Source organism: Macrobrachium nipponense, chromosome 3 (genome assembly GCF_015104395.2).
Source record: "Macrobrachium nipponense isolate FS-2020 chromosome 3, ASM1510439v2, whole genome shotgun sequence".
In the NCBI taxonomy this organism is placed as follows: Eukaryota; Metazoa; Arthropoda; class Malacostraca; order Decapoda; family Palaemonidae; genus Macrobrachium; species Macrobrachium nipponense.
The window spans coordinates 4,571,035-4,588,210 of record NC_087202.1 but is presented as its reverse complement, the minus strand read 5'-3'; the positions used below and the strand labels follow the sequence as shown (position 1 = coordinate 4,588,210).

At 35.9% G+C, this 17,176-nt stretch overlaps 2 protein-coding genes across 2 annotated transcripts in view; one reads left to right on the top strand and one right to left on the bottom strand.

Moving 5' to 3' along the window:
* LOC135222118 (uncharacterized) overlaps positions 1-1,771 on the top strand; it is an 83,156-nt gene extending 81,385 nt beyond the window's left edge. Inside the window, 3 exon segments of the mRNA XM_064260288.1 lie at positions 1-148; positions 754-909; positions 1,501-1,771. The exon segment at positions 1-148 is cut by the window's left edge and continues 89 nt beyond it. Coding sequence (XP_064116358.1) covers positions 1-148; positions 754-909; positions 1,501-1,536 — 340 coding nt within the window. The 3' untranslated portion in view covers positions 1,537-1,771.
* A 13,124-nt stretch (positions 1,772-14,895) lies between these two features.
* Positions 14,896-17,129, bottom strand: LOC135222117 (pregnancy zone protein-like). Its single transcript, XM_064260287.1, has 3 exons — positions 17,109-17,129; positions 15,801-16,079; positions 14,896-15,069 (listed from the first exon to the last, which is right to left on the bottom strand). The coding sequence occupies exons 1-3, from the start codon at positions 17,127-17,129 to the stop codon at positions 14,896-14,898; spliced, it is 474 nt and encodes a 157-aa protein (XP_064116357.1).
* Positions 17,130-17,176: the final 47 nt, after the last annotated feature.

Sequence of the window (17,176 nt, the reverse complement as noted above, 5' to 3'; positions counted from 1 at the left end):
CAGTTCCCTGGAAATTTGTGCTTCTTACACCAATGAGGACTCCGTATCCAACATGGTTGTCATGGAGATCGACCTCCAAACAGGATACTCGGCAGATGAGGACGACTTGAGAGGTCTCGTCGCTCAGCAAATCATCAAGCGTTACGAGGTAATTGTTTTGGAAACCATTGTTCCTCACTGGACGAGTCGGTTGCGTACTCACCTACCGATCTGGTAGCCCGAGTTCGCTCCCAGCGTGTGGAATCAGAGGAATGTATTTCCGGTAATTCTAAACCCATTTCTTGATATAATGTGGTTCGGATTCCACAATAAGCTGTATAGGTCCCGTTGCTAAGTAACCAAATGGTTCCTAGCCACCTAAAATAAAATCTAATCCTTCGGGCAAGCCTTAGGAGAGCAATGAATCAGCTCAGTGGTCTGGTAAAATTAAGATTTACTTAACTTTTGTTAACCATAAAACTATTTCCTTGAAAGCTTCGCCAATTTTGTCTAATGTGAATTTTATTTTGAAATAAATATGGATTACTTTGATTAATCTCCTGTCAGCCTTAATGAGATCATTTTGTATGAAACTGCTCACTGCAAATGCATATATTCCTGAGGGAGTTATAAGAAATCTTTAGCACTGAAGATACATCAAGAATATTACCGGAAATGACAAAAGGACGCCAGTTCAGATTCGCGTTTTATAAGACATTTGGGAATGTTTATTTTATCGGCTTCATACTAACCTACATCGTTTGCTTTCCATAGGAGAAAGATGAGATTGTCTTCCTTTACCTTGAATCGGTCGGTGGCTCCGAAGTCTGTGGCTCCTTCCACGTCCTGAAGGGCTTCGAAGTCCAAGATCTTCTGCCCGGCACCGTCACCCTCTACGATTATTACACACCTGAATTCAGGCTGACTCAGGTACTGTATAGCTTCGATAAAGGAAATACCTGTTGATAATTGCTATTCGACCAGATTATTATCATTAATATTTTACTTTGTAACACAATCCTTGGACAATGTCGATCGCTTTTGAATATGCAAGACATAATTTCATAATCGTGTTTAGAAGAAAATTCACCTTACACTAAAAAAATATAAATATCAGGAATAATTTATAAACAGGATGTTGAAGATACCCTCTTGTAGAACGATAAAAACAGAGTGGAATTATTTAACAGTGCCACCCATTTTTCGTTAAACACTTGAATTAACACTAACTCAGGCAATGTATGTCTTCAAGTAAGCAGAATAGCTAATGTTAAACCTAACTGACTGTATTATGATTGTTATTTTTCTTTGTGACACCAATACTCTGACACTTTTGATCGATTTGTTTTTGATATGACAAGAAATAATTTCATAATTTTGTTTTGGACGACATTCCCCATAAATAATTAGAAAATATAACCATATGGACTGAATTTATGAACACCAACTTCAAAAGCCTATTTTGCACAACGACAATAACAGAGTTTTGTTTTAATTGTTTCGCTCTTTCTTTCGTTTCAGTCATTTGAAATTGAAGACACATGTGAGTCAGCGTGAAGTGTGTGCTTGGCTCCTTTTGGTAAACGATGGATGGGAAATGACTGCACTGCAATATGTACAAAAACAGTGAAAAAACAAAAAATAATTCAAGTTATTGGTCTTAGAGACGCATCGCATTTCAGACAAAAATGTTAAATGTTTTTATTGGTTATTATTTCTGATTTTATCGGACACGAACCCTTCCTCATTTGATTTCTGAAGGTACATCAATAACATGGCGACCATTTCCTTGTTTTACGGAAAATATCCCTGAAAAATTTTAAAAATGAACAGCTTGTTTAAAAGAAAAAATTCACTTTGACAGAAATATCAAACTGTTCTGTGCACCTGGTATGACACTTTTGCCTTTCGTTTATCAGTCTTCTCCTTTCACCTACCTTCCGAACTGCAATTATCATCATTCACCTCTGCATTTCATATATTCGAACGGTCACCACTAATTTGCATCATCCATGTTCCTGGATGAAATCAGTTCTTTCCATTGTCTCGTCTGATCTGCCATCAAACTCTTTGGTTTGGTTCAATAATAAAACAATATTTTGAGTTTTTGGTTGGCTTTAAAGGTGGAGGGGGTACAGAGTGCTTTTAATCCTTATTAATATTATTTATCATTATTATTATTATTATTATTATTATTATTATTATTATTATATTATTATTATTATTACTCAGTACTAGATTAAACCTATCCATATCTAAGAAGCCCACCAAAGGGCCACTGCCTTGATATTCAAGCTTCCAAAGAATATTAAGGTGTTCATTTGGAATAAGTAAGAGGAAGTAAAGTGAAACACAGAAAGAAGAGATCCCACTTATTAAAAGAAAATTAATTGATAAATAGATAAATAAATAAAAATGCATTAAAATGCAAGAGGAATAGTATTGGGGTAGTAATGCTTTGCATTTTCGCTTGAACTTCTGAAGTTGTAATAAACCAACCTATTACAATAGTTATTTGAAAAGGATTCCAAGATCATGGATCCTGAATAAGTATCAAACTTTAGTAACAATTACGACTTTGTTGATTGTTCTATCAAACTAACATCATCCACTTTACATTGGCTCATTCTAACTTACGAAATGGTTATGTCACTTTCAGTGGTTTTATAATCCATTATTGTATCTTTTATTAAAATATGAAGTTTATTTTCTTTATATTAGTCTAAGGGATCATCTGTAAAAGCTTGGTAATAATTATTTGACTAAGGCTGAATTTTGTGTTTAAAATAATTCTTCAAAGATTATGCAAAATATAAAATGCAATTATTTTCCTTGTTTCTTTTATCACCTTCATAGCCTATATATGACTGTGAAATATATTCTGTTAAAACAAAATTCCATCTAATACAATGAGCTGATAAAAATACCAAAACGTAGAAAGTAAATACTATATTTCAGAGACCAAACTGTCTCTCTCTCCAGGCAGGTGATGAGAAAAAGTTACAGAAAAAGCGGTATTTATACCAAGAGATCCTCAGGTCAGCCATATAGTCACCCCAACTGACAATTCCTCTTTAATCTTTTAATCGCTAATCGGAGAAAGATTTAATCTATAATATCTGAGTCCCACGATCCTTTAGAAAGATTCATTGTGTGTCTTTGTTCAATCAAAGCTGATTCTACCATCTGCCTTTTGAACTGACAATTGCTGCTGTAAATGATATGTGAAAAATACCAGTTTATTCTGTATATACATATTTATGTATACATATATATGTATATATATGGTTATAAAAGTTAAGTATATCTTAGTATTACCAGACCACTGAGCTGATTAAAAGCTCTCCTAGGGCTGGCCCTAAGGATTAGATTTTTTTTCTACGTGGCCAGGCACCAATTGGTCAAAGAATATTAAGGTGTTCATTAGGAAGAAGCAAGAGAAAGAAAAGGGAAATAGATAAAAATGTTTTAAAATGCAAGGAGAATAGTATTAGGGTAGTAATGCATTGCATCTTCGTTTGAACGTTGGGAACCTTGTAAGTTCCTATTACAGAATAGAATAGAGCAGAATACAGAATATCATATATTATTATGATTAATACTATTATCACTATTATTTAGTAGACAAAACCTACTTATATGGAACCAGCCCACCAGATTTCCAAACAAAAAAAAGTTTTTGGCATCGAAAATTACAAAAAAATGAGACGAAGGTCCTTTACAGTAGACCTAAAATTAGAAACAAATTAGAAAGGGTCCGATGGAAAGAAACGCCAAAGTTAATTACGTCTAGGTTTTTTTACCGACTCTCCCTTTTGCCAAAGGAATATCTGAAATAGCAGGGGTTGATTAGAATGTAACGCATCCTCGGAGCATGTTTGGGCTTTTCAAAGAAGCGTGTATATAGGTATACACACACACGTGTTCACACAAACACACGCACATATTCATATAAGTATATATATATATACATATAAAAGGATAAGTCTCAAGTATAAAAGGCCTATTAAAACGCTCTGGTTTAAAGCCAAGGACTATTTCGGTGGACTAACTCCCACCCTTATCAAGTAGTGAATGACAGAAGGAGTTGCATAGCGAAATATATAGTGGGAAATATACCCTTAGGTGATGCCTATGAAGGTCACCGCTAAGCCGACGTTGGTTGTGTTAATTGTCATAATTCGCTTCATCGTTGCCTTAAGGAAGATATGGTCTATCTAGTCAGAGTCCCAGGCTCCATTTGGAAAGGTTGATCCTATTATCTTGTGTAAAAATGTTTATAATAATACATATATTTGTGTGTATATATATACACTAGCACACATTATGATATATATATATATATATATATATATATATATATATATATATATATATATATGTAAATATATGTATATATATAGATATATATATAGATATAATATATATATAGATATATATAAGATATATGCTATATATATATATATATGTATTATATATATGATATATATATATATATATATATATATATATATATAGAATATATATATATATATATTATATATATATATATATAGCATATATATATATATATATATATATATATATATATATATATATATATATCAGTATATATATGATATATATATATATATATATATATCGTACTATATATATATATATATATAATATATATATATATATATATATATATGTATATCACATTACCGTGATTCATATACATATATCGAACTACAAATGTCCTTTCATATCTAATTCGCCTACCTCGTTGTCAGGGTGGTTTAAGGCTTCACTGCCAGTCCTGGAATTGAGAGGTCGCGTGTTCGCGCCTGTCGATCGCAATTCTATTATCGCTTAACAAATTCCCCCTCGGTTAAGCATATATGAAAAAAAAATATATTAATTCCGAGGTAGAACGAATTAGATTATTAAAAAAAGGACATTTGTGGTTTGATATATATATATATATATATATATATATATATATATATATATAAAATGTGTGCTTGTGTATATATATACACACAAATATATATATATTAATTATAAACATTTTTATAATAATAAAATACGCGAGCTCATTGCTGTATCACATCATGTCTCTAGGTATCAAATGAAAGTCTCGTAATGATTCCACTTTATTTTTTCCATAATCTGTGCAATGATGCTGAAGAACACAATCCAACCTCTTCGATTAGGGTCCGAACAGTACTTGGCTATCTCGCTTTTTCATTTTTTCCTTCGTGGCAAAAAACCTTTATTTATACATAGCATCACGTTTTATATACTTTCGTGATCAAGTTATTCATATATATATATATATATATATATATATATATATATATATATATATATATATATATATATATATATATATATATATATATATATATATATATATATATATATATATATATATATATATATATATATAATGTGTGCACGTGTATATGTATACACAAAAATATATATATTATTATAAAACATTTTTATACAAAAGATAATAGGATCAACCTTTCAAATGGAGCCTGGGACTCTGACCAGATAGACCATATCTTCCTTAAGGGCAACGATTGTAGCGGATTAAGACAATTAACACAACTAACGTCGGCTTAGCGGTTTGACCTTCTTAGGCATCACCTAAGGTTATATTTCCCACTATATATTTTGCTATGTAACTCCTTCTGTCATTCACTACTTGATAAGGGTGGGAGTTAGTCCACCAAAATAGTCCTTGGCTTTAAACCAGAGCGTTTTAATGGGCCTTTTATACTTGAGACTTATCCGTTTATATGTATATATATATATACACATATGAATATGTGCGTGTGTTTGTGGTGAAACGCGTGTGTACCTATATACACACTTTTTGAAAAGCCCAAACATGCTCCGAGGATGCGTTACATTCTAATCAATCCTTGCTATTTCAGATATTCCTTTGGCAAAAGGGAGAGTCGGTAAAAAAACCTAGACGTAATTAACTTTGGCGTTTTCTTTCCCTCGGACCCTTTCATTCAGAGCTTTGATACATTGAATATTTTATTATCTGAGCATCAAAATGATTACTAATTTATGGCATCTATAGTATGTGTATTTTACATGTTTGCAGGATATATATACAGGCGGCCCTCGGTTAACGGCAGGGGTTCCGTTCCTGGCCGCCGCCGATGAGCGATTTTAAAGTCTACGGCCGCTGCACACCTTCTTTCGGAGCACTACACCGCTTAACAGCGCCTTAGACCAGTCAATGGCACCGTAATCTAGCGATCGCTCATCAAGTAAAATGTTATTTATGCAGTAGTATTATAGCATTTACTGTAAAGTACTACTGTACAGTACATTATAGTTGTAAATACTGTATTTATGTACAGAAATAAAATTACCCTATCTGTAATATGTATGTACATTTTCATACACATTTAAACATGAAAACATGAACATTTATAAATTGACAGATCGATCGCTAAATTTGCACTTTTTTATCTCGATATTTTCGGAAGAGCGGCTGGCGGCGGCATAAATCAGCATCATGGGCAGATAGTTTACCCTAATAGCTACGTATGTAATAACTCTCAATAAAAATGTTGATATTATTTGCATAACCTTCACTATGGTCTGAACGGTTCTTCTACAAATTTTTCATGCCAGATTTGATGACCCTACATGGAAACTTTGGCATAGTAAACAAAGTCTTACCTCTCTCAGACCGCTTGATGATATCGTATATCGTCTCCAGCGATATCGTCTTCCTCTTCTTGGCATCATTTCCATGGGACGTAGTAGCTGGACGCTTAGGACCCATGATGAATGAAGTTAAGCAGTAAAACTAAAACTAGAGAGATGGGAAATTGCTCTACGAAGACCGCCGTTGTGGCTACCAGTCCAATATTTCCTGCGCCGTTATGCGTGTGCGACCGACCCATGCGGCAGGCAGGTCGTTTTCTCCAGTCAAGTACTACAGAACAGTACAATATACACACAAAAAACTAGTTTCCGTCACCGTGCTTAGGAGAATGGCTGTCGGTCAATGGCGCCTTCAACCGGTTAACATCGCCGTTAAACACTATCTGTCCATAGCATAACGGCACTTGCGTGCCGCTGACCGATATTTGCACCGTAAATAAATCTTAAAATTCCTTATTTTTTTATGAATATTTTTGATGACCGCCGTAAAAGCAATTCGCCGTTGAGTGATTGCGCCGTTAATATATATATATATATATATATATATATATATATATATATATATATATATATATATATATATATATATATATATATATATATCCTGCAAACATGTAAAACACACATACTATAGATGTCATAAATTATAAAAGGTCACTTTCAGTCTTGTGCAGGGTTATGAGCTACTAGAGCCAGAGGTAGTTCAATTTCTGCATACTTTAACAGTGTATTGCCATTTGTCACTTTTATTTGAGATTTTTCAAAGTTGTTCAAAGTTTTATTTTCGAATGAATGATTCTCAACTCGTAGTATTCACAATCATTACTTTAGTGTAAAGTATATATCCTCCAACAAACTGCTGCTTTCTTTTCATGACCAGCCCGATGCTTGGGAAGATGTCTGTCTACAAATCTATCTTCTGATTCAACACCTGCTCCAAGATTGTCTCTGAGAAAACCTTCAACTCATTTCTCGTCTAATACAATACGCGAGCTCATTGTTGAGTCACATTCATGTCTCTAGGTATCAAATAAAAGTCTCGTAATGATTCCACTTTATATTTTCCATAATCTGTGCAATGATGCTGAAGAACACAATCCAGCCTCTTCGATTATATCTGTTTCTAGGGCATCGCAGGTAACCCTTCAAAATGTAACACAAATAACTTCATATTCAAATGGCTACAATAATCAGTAGTTAAACAGTTGCAAAAAAAAATATAGCAATTCTGCAGATTGAAATGAATGAACGTAAAAAGGATATGCTGATGTTGATCAAATATAACATTTAAATATATTCTTAAATGATGTTCAAGTCTGCCAACCTATTCACATCATGACCTCGAATTTTATCTTCAAATTACAATTGTTTTTCGGAGGCCGTTGCAGCTGTGTGGTTCACAAATTTTCAGAATGGCCCTCAGATTGTAAGACGATGACCTATAATATTTTGGTAAAGCAAAGTAGAGACTGCAGAGTTTCAAAGAAAGGAATGTTGGAGTTTTTATACTGTTGTTGTTGTTGTTTGCTTCGTTTGTTGTCAGACTGAGCTGGATTATAACCACCAGCAAAGGCATTAGATCAGCCAAAACAGAAATAGGAAAATCGTGATTTCCGTGTTTTGGAAAGCAGTCCGAAGTTACAAAGAGTTACAAGGATTAGGATGTCTCAAAGACTTGTTAGTCCATCCTAAGGAGAGACATCTTGTGCTCACTTATCTGTAGGAGCAGGTTTTACTGTGCACTCACAGTGGCCTAATGATTTTGTCTAGATTTCTTTTAAACTCTGCCAAGATACTCACTGCAGCGACTTGGAAAGACTCCAAAGAAGAGCAGGAGTCCTGGTCACTGATAGAATCTAGACACGGATTCAGTGCTGTGATGAAAGAAGGTGAATCAGGAAGCGTCGTTGATAGGATCAATATTACCAGCATCGATGACTGTGGTCATTACAAAAGCTGCATCACCTTAATGTGCGTTTTATAAACTCAACAATTTCTCCATCGTCAAAGCCAAACCAAAATAAAAAGAAAAACACTCAAAATATTGATGGAGAAGATTTGATTTATATGGACTTCTGGTTATGACAAGCACTGGGGCAACTAAGGCCATTCAGCGCTGATATGGAAATTGACAGTAAAAAGTTTGAAAGGTGTAACAGAGGAAAACCTCAAGGCAGTTGCACTATGAAACAACTGTTTAGGAGAGGGTGGAGAGTAAGATGTAAGAAGAGAATATGAACGGAGGTACAGTAAAAGGAATGAAAGTAGTTGCAGCTAGGGGCCGAAGGGACACTGCAAAGAACCTTAAGTAACGCTTACATTGCACCGAAAGAGGTGCACTGACGGCACTACCCCACTACGGTGCTGATGGAGAAGAAAGGAGGCTGGTATTTGTTTTGGAATAAAACCTCAGATTTTGGGAGACGCAGCAGGCGAGAAACTGGAAGGGTCCTGCTCCTTCTAGCAGAAAACAGGGATGATCTAAATTAGTTGATCACATTATATCATGACCAAAATTGATAACGGCAGTTTAGAATTTGAAACAAGAAAAACTGATAAACGAAAGGAGACAACTGATTAAACAAAAATAAGAAGAGGGAAGGATCGAGGAAACAGGCAAGACTTAGGCTGCCAAAAACGGCGAATAAAAACCCACGTCACTCAAGTATCCTAAAAGAGAAAGGCAAATCTTTCATATCTACCTCACTCAAGGATTGACATTTCTATCAGAGGCACTTCCTTGAATAACTATAAATTTAGTCTACAATTAGCATTTATCTATCAGTTTCGAATGGAATTTGATGTAGGTATAAAACCACACGGTTACTGAAAAGAATGAACAAAAATGCTGTAACTTAAAAATTCTAATTATAAAGGTCTCTCTCTTCCAATAAGCATAAATAATGACTAAAATATATCAAATTTAGTGTCTAGAATAATATTCAGACCCTAAAACCAATGACACTTTTTTTTAATACATTGCTCAGACGGTCGTGAAGTCATCTATCACTATTGTTACAGTGGTGGATGGACAGTCATCACCCTGAATCACAGGGTCTTCATTTTCGAATGACTGAAACGAAAAAGGGTACCTCAGTTAAAAAAGGGACAAAGTAAGTCCATGTCTCTTATTCTTCTACAATATGGGTCTCTTCAAGTGGGGCGTTCATAAATTCTATATGGCTATATTTTCTAATTATTTGTGGAGAACGTTTTCTAAAACAAGATAACAAAATGATCTTGTCAGATCAAAAATCGATCAAAATTGTGAAATGATTTGTGCCACAAAGAAAAATAAGACATAATATGGTCCAGTAAATTCATCATTAGTTATTCTGCTTTCTTGAAGTACACAGTGCCTGATTGAATGTTAATTCAGGTGTTTAACGAAAAAAAGGTGGCACTGTTAAATAATTCCACCCTCTGTTCTTATTGTTCTACAAAAAGGGGTCTTTAGCTTACTGTTTGATAAATACATTCCTCATAGTATATATAATATATATATATATATATATATATATATATATATATATATATATATATATATATATATATACATATATATTTAGTGATTTAAGGTGAATTTTCTTCTAAATAATTATGAAAAACCATGTTTTTCCAGATTCAAAAGCGATTCGGAATTGTTAGAGGATTTGTGCCACAAAGAAAATAATATAAATAACAATCTGGTCCAAATAGCAATTACCAATCAGTGTTCCCCTATTGACAGCTATACAGTACCCTGAGTCAGCCTGAATTCAGGTGTGTAATAATCGTAGAGGGTGACGGTGCCAGGCACGATATCTTCGACTTCATGGTCCCTCCGGATGCGGAAGGAGGACACAAATTTCGGAGCCACCGACCGATTCCAGGTACAAGAAGACAACCCCATCCGAGTCCTACATAATGTCAACAATGCAGGTTAGTATGAAGCCGGTAAACCGAATGTCTTATATAAAACATTAATCTGGATTTGTGTGCTGAAATTATTTTCTGGTATTAATCTTAATAATCTCACTAATACTTATATATTTATCTCAAAAGCGTATTTATTTTCATTGATGAATCTTTATATAAGAAGATCTCATTCTGGAGATTTGTTATAAATATCTTTCATTATTATCCACAGTACAAATTGCAGATGCTCCTCTACTTACGAACTTTCAGGTTACAAACTTTCAGAGATACGAGCAAACCGTGATCTTAAATTAAAATTGTGTTTGGAGCTGTTCGTCTGCTGGCAAGATCAAATTTTGTATTGCGCGCCTCTGCTTCGTTACAATTTTTTGCTGCTACCCACACTGAACAGCACTGTAGCTGAAGGGGAAGGCAATACAAGCCCCAGAGTCCCAGAGACTCGAACCTACTCAAGTGGCAGCCGGCAGGATGTCATCTTTCTGTTGTGCTCCGATTTATTCGTGCGATTTATGTGAAATACCGAGCCCAGTCCTTTTTCTATCATGGCAAGCGCAAGGCCAGCAAACGGATAGTGGCAGTGGTAAAAAGCAGCTAGTCGTCCTCAATGAGAAAAAAATTTACAATTATAAAGAAAATTAGGAAGTTGAAAAAAGTGGTCGAGGTAGCAAGCCATCATGATATGAATCATTCAAACTATTGTCACGATCTTTTAAAAACAACGATCGAATAATGGAATACAAAATTAAAAAGTGCCTGTAGCCAATGCAGTCAACAATTATAACAAGAGAAGGGGGGTGGGGGTGGTAGAAGAAATGGAAGAAATTCTGGGTATCTGGATGGAACACCATATGCAAATGTGTTGTTGACGCCTTTTCGATGACTTGAATGGCTAAAGCGAAAGCGCTGATACAGAACATTTGCTGCAAGTTTTGGATGGTTTCAGCACTTCATGAGACGTGCTAACTTGCATTATATGTCTGTTACTTGCGAGGCAGTGAGTGCCAACAAACCAGCAGCCGAAAAACATCCCAGATGCTCTAAAGGAAATAAACTGATAGCAGAAGTTATAGCCCACAGCAAGTTTTTAATATTGATGAGACATGGATTACTTGGGTTTGGGGTCTTAAAAAGGGGAACAAAACATGCCAGAAAAAAACATACATCAGCCATGAAGAGAAGGCGATGCCAGGGGTTTAAGTCGGGCGAAGGATAGGCTGGAGATTTCAAGCTAAAACCGCTCCTAGCGTATAGCGCTGCAAAATCCACAGGCACTGAAAAAACTTCACGAAAAGAAAAGTTCCCCAACCCCTAATCTACCCCTGGTGACTCCTGCTGTATTTGAAGACTGTGGGCTTATCCATCACTTTGTCCAAGAAGTCAAGCTGTACTGCTGCGAGAATGGGGTACCTTTCAAGATTCACTTAATTTTGGACGACGCCCCTGGTCACCCACGACTTAGATGCAGGGTTGGTGATTTTTTTTATTTAAAAAAAAAAAAGAAAAAAAAGTAAAAAAAAATCAGTGATTTATTTGATTCTTTTTTTTATTTTTAATATTGTTTTTTTTGATATGTTAGATGTTTATTCAATCCTTTTTTTCCTCAAAATGTATTTTATAACAGAAATTACTATTGATTTATTTCTTAAAGGTTTCCAGTTCCGGCCTAAAGTATGTACTTGGAATTTTGTTTATATCAAAATAAATAGGTGCAGCACAGTTGCGCTTAAGGTTTTATTAACCTCAACATCATATTTCTCAGTTTGTTTGCTTTCCAGTTTAAAAAAAAAAAAAAAAAAAAAAAAAAAAACAAAAAAAAAAAAATCATGATTTTTTATGAAAAAATCAATGATTTAATCACTTGATTAAATCAGTTTGATTTAATCAGTTTGATTTAATCATTGCCAACCCTGCTGGGATGATTATTATCCGGATGTGAAAATTATTTATTTACCCCTTAACACAACTTCACTCATTAAACTGATGGATCAAAGTATAACATCCAATTTCGAGAAATATCACCCTCGCCAAACAACATACAGACAAGTACCTGAGGATGTGAAGTTAAGTATATCTTAGTTAAACCAGGGCTGTCCCGAAGGATTAGATCTTTATTCACGCGGATAGGAACCAATTGGTTACTCAGCAACGGGACCTATACAGCTTATTGTGGGATCAGGGGCACATTATATCGAGAAAAGAATTTCTAATCACCAGAAATACATTCCTCTGAACTTGGACTACCAGATTGGTAGGCGAGTACGCAACCGGCTCGTTCAGTAAGGAACTATTGAAGTTGTGACCTTACACGACTTTTAGAAAGGTTGCAACATTTACAATGGTATAAAGAATATTGACGCTGCATGGGGTGAATTAAGTGACATTAACATGAATGGAGCATGGAAGGTTATATACAAAAGTTTGTGAACGATTTCGAATCATTTGATCAGGAAGAGGAGGCAAAGGGAATCGTTGACAGTTCTCCCTGACATAAGTGAAGAGTTAGAGCCAGACTTAGAGGAAGAGGACTTTGAAGACCCAATGGAGCTGGAAGAAATGCAACGAACAGAAAAACTTGAAAAAGTAGATCTTCTTCTTTTAAAGAAGTTTAAAGGGAAATTGATGGCCCAGGAGGCTTTCTCTTCCAGAAAGAGCTTTATATATTTTTGTGAATCAGGATCCAAATGTTGAGGGATTCTCAAAAGTACTACCAACCATCATTGATGTTATGCGTTGTTATTACATCATATACGATGAAATGAAAAAAAAGTAAAAATGAAAAAAACAAGAAATACAGCTGTGCTGAACTGTATTATCATCACAATTTATTTAGGTTTTATGTATTATTTGTATTAATAAAGTACTAGGAAGTGTCCTATCATTATCACAATTTATTTAGGTTTTAATAAAGTACTTTATAAAATACAGTTGCAAATAAATAAAGTGAATTGTGTGTTAGGATGAAAAAACATACACTACTGTATGTATTGACTATATATATGCTATATTGTTTGTTTGTTTATGGTGTTTTTTACGTAGCATGGAACCAGGTTATTCAGCAACAGGACCAACGGCTTTAAAGACGTGACTTCCTAACCACGTTGGGAGTGAACTTTTGTCACCAGAAATACACATCTCTGACCCCTCAATGGAATGCCCGAGAATCGAACTCGCGGGAACCGAGGTGACAGACCAAGAACAAACCGACCACGCCACTGAGGCATATATGCCATATTGTACTTACGAACAATTCCAGATATGAAAAGCCCTTCGGATCGTAACTAGTTCGTAAGTAGAGGATCGTAACAATAGTAGATTCACATCAACCGTGCATTTGATGTCTAGGTCCTTCCTTTGCGATACTCCCTGATTGGCTGTTGATAAGACAATCACAGGGCTGGAAACTCTCAGTCTCTCGAGAGAGTTCACATGGGTAGAATTGATGTTCCACCTCTCCTGAGGGATACATCTTTCATAAGTATCCCTAAGGAGAGGTGGAATATACATTCTACCTATGTGAACTTTCAAGAGAGACTGAGTTACAGTCCTGTGATTGGCTTATCAGCAGCCAATCGTAACGGACTGGCCTAGACATCAAATGCACGGTTGATGTGAATTTACTATAGTTCATAACTGACTGAATTGGAAGGCTTTCGGGGCAAACAGTTTGGATCACCTAAATTACCTCGTAACGCTAGATGACTTGCTGAGCGACGAGACCTTTCAAGTGGTCCTCATCTGCCGAGTATCCAGTTTGGAGGTCGACCTCCCTCACAGCCATGTTGGATACGGAGTCCTCATTGGTGTAAGAAGCACAAATTTGCAGGGAACTGACAGAGGAGCACCAATCTCGGACTGTCTTGACAGACATTGCAAAAGCAGAGCTCTCTGGCTCCTCATAGACGTTGTATTTGTGGGTAACCTGATGTTTTAAGTAGCATGAATTAACTTAAGAATAAAAAAAAAATATTGCGTCTGAGAAACATTTTTTATTTATTGCGTTTTGTGCATTTCTTACTGAAAAGAAATATAGTAGCTGAAATAATGCATTTGTTCATAAATGTTGTATTGGTTAAATCTCTTGAATAACTATTAAAGATATCAAAATGATCTCTGCTATTGTCAAAAAAATACCTTTCATTGGCAAGAGTTGGCAAGCAAAATCAACTGTTTATTCTAAAATGTTTTGCTACTCGGAGAAGTGAAGATTGAAACTATATATACCATACAATAGTACATGCAAGTATATGTGTGTATGTGCTTCGGAAACTTACCGTGACAAGAGAGCATCCACTCCCAGACGAACTCACTGTAACGTCAAGTGGTGGATCGCCTGTGATATAGCTTGGTCTGCAGCACGAGTCCGTTCTCTGAATTTATAACGATCTCAAACGACTGACTTCCAGCAGTTACTGATATGGTGAGGTCTGTTCCTGTGGGCGGGAAGGCTTCACTGAAGGCTGCGAAGGATTGCAGAGCAACCACTGTGTCCTGTCGAAAATGGATGTCAGTAAATGTCATTTCACTGAATACAAGATATTTTAATTTCATGGAAGAAAATTAAACGAAAATGTCAAGAGAAATGTTAAAATTTACCATTAAAAAAGAAAAGTTTAATTGCATTTACTGTGAGTTCATTTTAATTTCATGATTTGGAAGATCATTGCTCTGTTAACTTCTATTTATATTTGTAAGTCTTGCATCGTTAATAAAAGACAATTAAATGAAAATGTGAAGAGAATACGTGTGAATTAGCAATTTTTAAAATTGACTATCAAGAAAAGCTTAATTGCACTTACTATTAAAATTCTGTGCAGATAACCTTTAATGCCTTCAAAATCATTATAAGTTAATGGCTCTAGGTCAGTTGAAAATGTTCAGCAAAGAGATGGCCAAGTGCCCGAACGGTTCAGAGGTAAACTTATGGACAGATGAAAGTAAAAATTCGTTTCATATGAAGGTATGAGCTGATATGGTTCATATTACTGGGAAAGCAGAATCGGAATTATTAATGATTGTATTTTGTTTTTTTTATTTGATAATTTTCCCGAATGATAATAGTAACTGTTGCATTATTCTTATGTCCCAGATCACAGATATATGACGACAATCACCGTTTCATAACACGTTAACGAGCGATGGATTTTGTAAAGATCAAATGAAAACATCACAGTAAGTCACTCGACCATTCATCACTGCCCCGACTGACCAAGAGAACTAACCTGTGTCGAGACGAAGCCTCCCTGTCCATTGTGATAAGTTGATATAAGCTTAGTGATATCAAGAGCCCAGGCAGCGTATGATCCTGGACTTTCATTCAGCATGGCCAGAAGGAGGTAGGCGGCAGCTTCAACCGTCAGAGCCTGAGACAGACCTGGACTTCCTGATGTCAAACTGTTGTACACATCTGAAATGAGCGTAGCAGCGGCGCTGCTGTCGCCCGCCAAGGAGAGAGCGTATGCCGTCAGGGCCTTGATGTATGTGCTACTACTTGTGGTTGGCTGTGGTGATACATGCGACGGCGTTTGCTATGACCTGGACGTCCTGGGTTAGATTCCCAATCCAGAAGAGATATGAGGACGTAGGCTGTGATGAGACGCTTCTGAACCATCGACGCCTCCCTGAAATAATGTATGCCGGCATGAATATTTTCACTTACAATGCATTCAGTTATGGACGGATTGATGTACGAAATTTTGGGTCACACGCAAGGCCTAGGACCTTAAAGGTTATCCAGACCCTAAAGGAGGCAGAATAATAGGATGACATAGTATAGATAAACGGACAATGAAGCCCATAATCACTATTACTTATTATTGTTGTTCAGATGATGAAACCTATTCCACACGGAGCAAGCCCACCAAAAGCGGCCCCCTGACTTGAAATTTAAGCTTCCAAAGAAAACGGTGTTCAATAGGAGGTAAGAGAAGGTAGAGGGAAATACAGAACGGTGAGATCTCACTTATTCGAAAAAAAAATTAATAAGAGAATAGCATTAGGGTAGTAATGCACTGCATCTTCCCTTGAACTTCTGATGTTCCAATTGCACGACATCCTCAGGGAGACTTCCACAGCCCAATGGGTAGAGGAATAAAGGACCTCTGGAACTGAGCAGTTCGACAGTGAAGCACATTTACTGCATATTGGTGCTTCTGCTGTTCAGCGAATCTGGCTGCTCTCAGCAGAATAAGGGGATCAGGGATCAACTGTGAATGTGAGAGATCTTTTTAAAACGCAGATTATGGAAAAAGGCGGAACAAAAAACAAAGGGAGGGGGGGGGGGTGGGGGGGGGGGAACCATGCCGGGATTGGGGTCCAAGTTTCATACAACTGCTTTTTATTAAGAAACAGAAATCTTCAATCACGAACCACTCTATCTAAAAGAGATATATCTTTGGCAGAAGCAGAGATCCACACCGGAGAACAGTATTCTAGTAAAAGAAGCACAAATAACCTGCAACAGGTTGCATCTATCTTATCACTGTCATAAATATATATGAGGCCCAACGAAAAATACCTTACTTTCATACGGCATTTGCTGCAACTTTCATTACGCGTTTCTCAAAAGTAAGATGTGAGTCAGAAGTCCCATCCACCT

Bases quoted from the DNA above. Each gene is read 5' to 3' on its own strand.
- LOC135222117 (XM_064260287.1), bottom strand. From the start codon at position 17,129: ATGAAAGTTGCAGCAAATGCC. The intron at 16,080-17,108 runs GTATGAAAGTAA...GTATCACCACAG, and splicing joins TGAAAGTTGCAGCAAATGCC to CCAACCACAAGTAGTAGCAC. The intron at 15,070-15,800 runs GTTAGTTCTCTT...CATTTTCGACAG, and splicing joins GAGGCTTCGTCTCGACACAG to GACACAGTGGTTGCTCTGCA.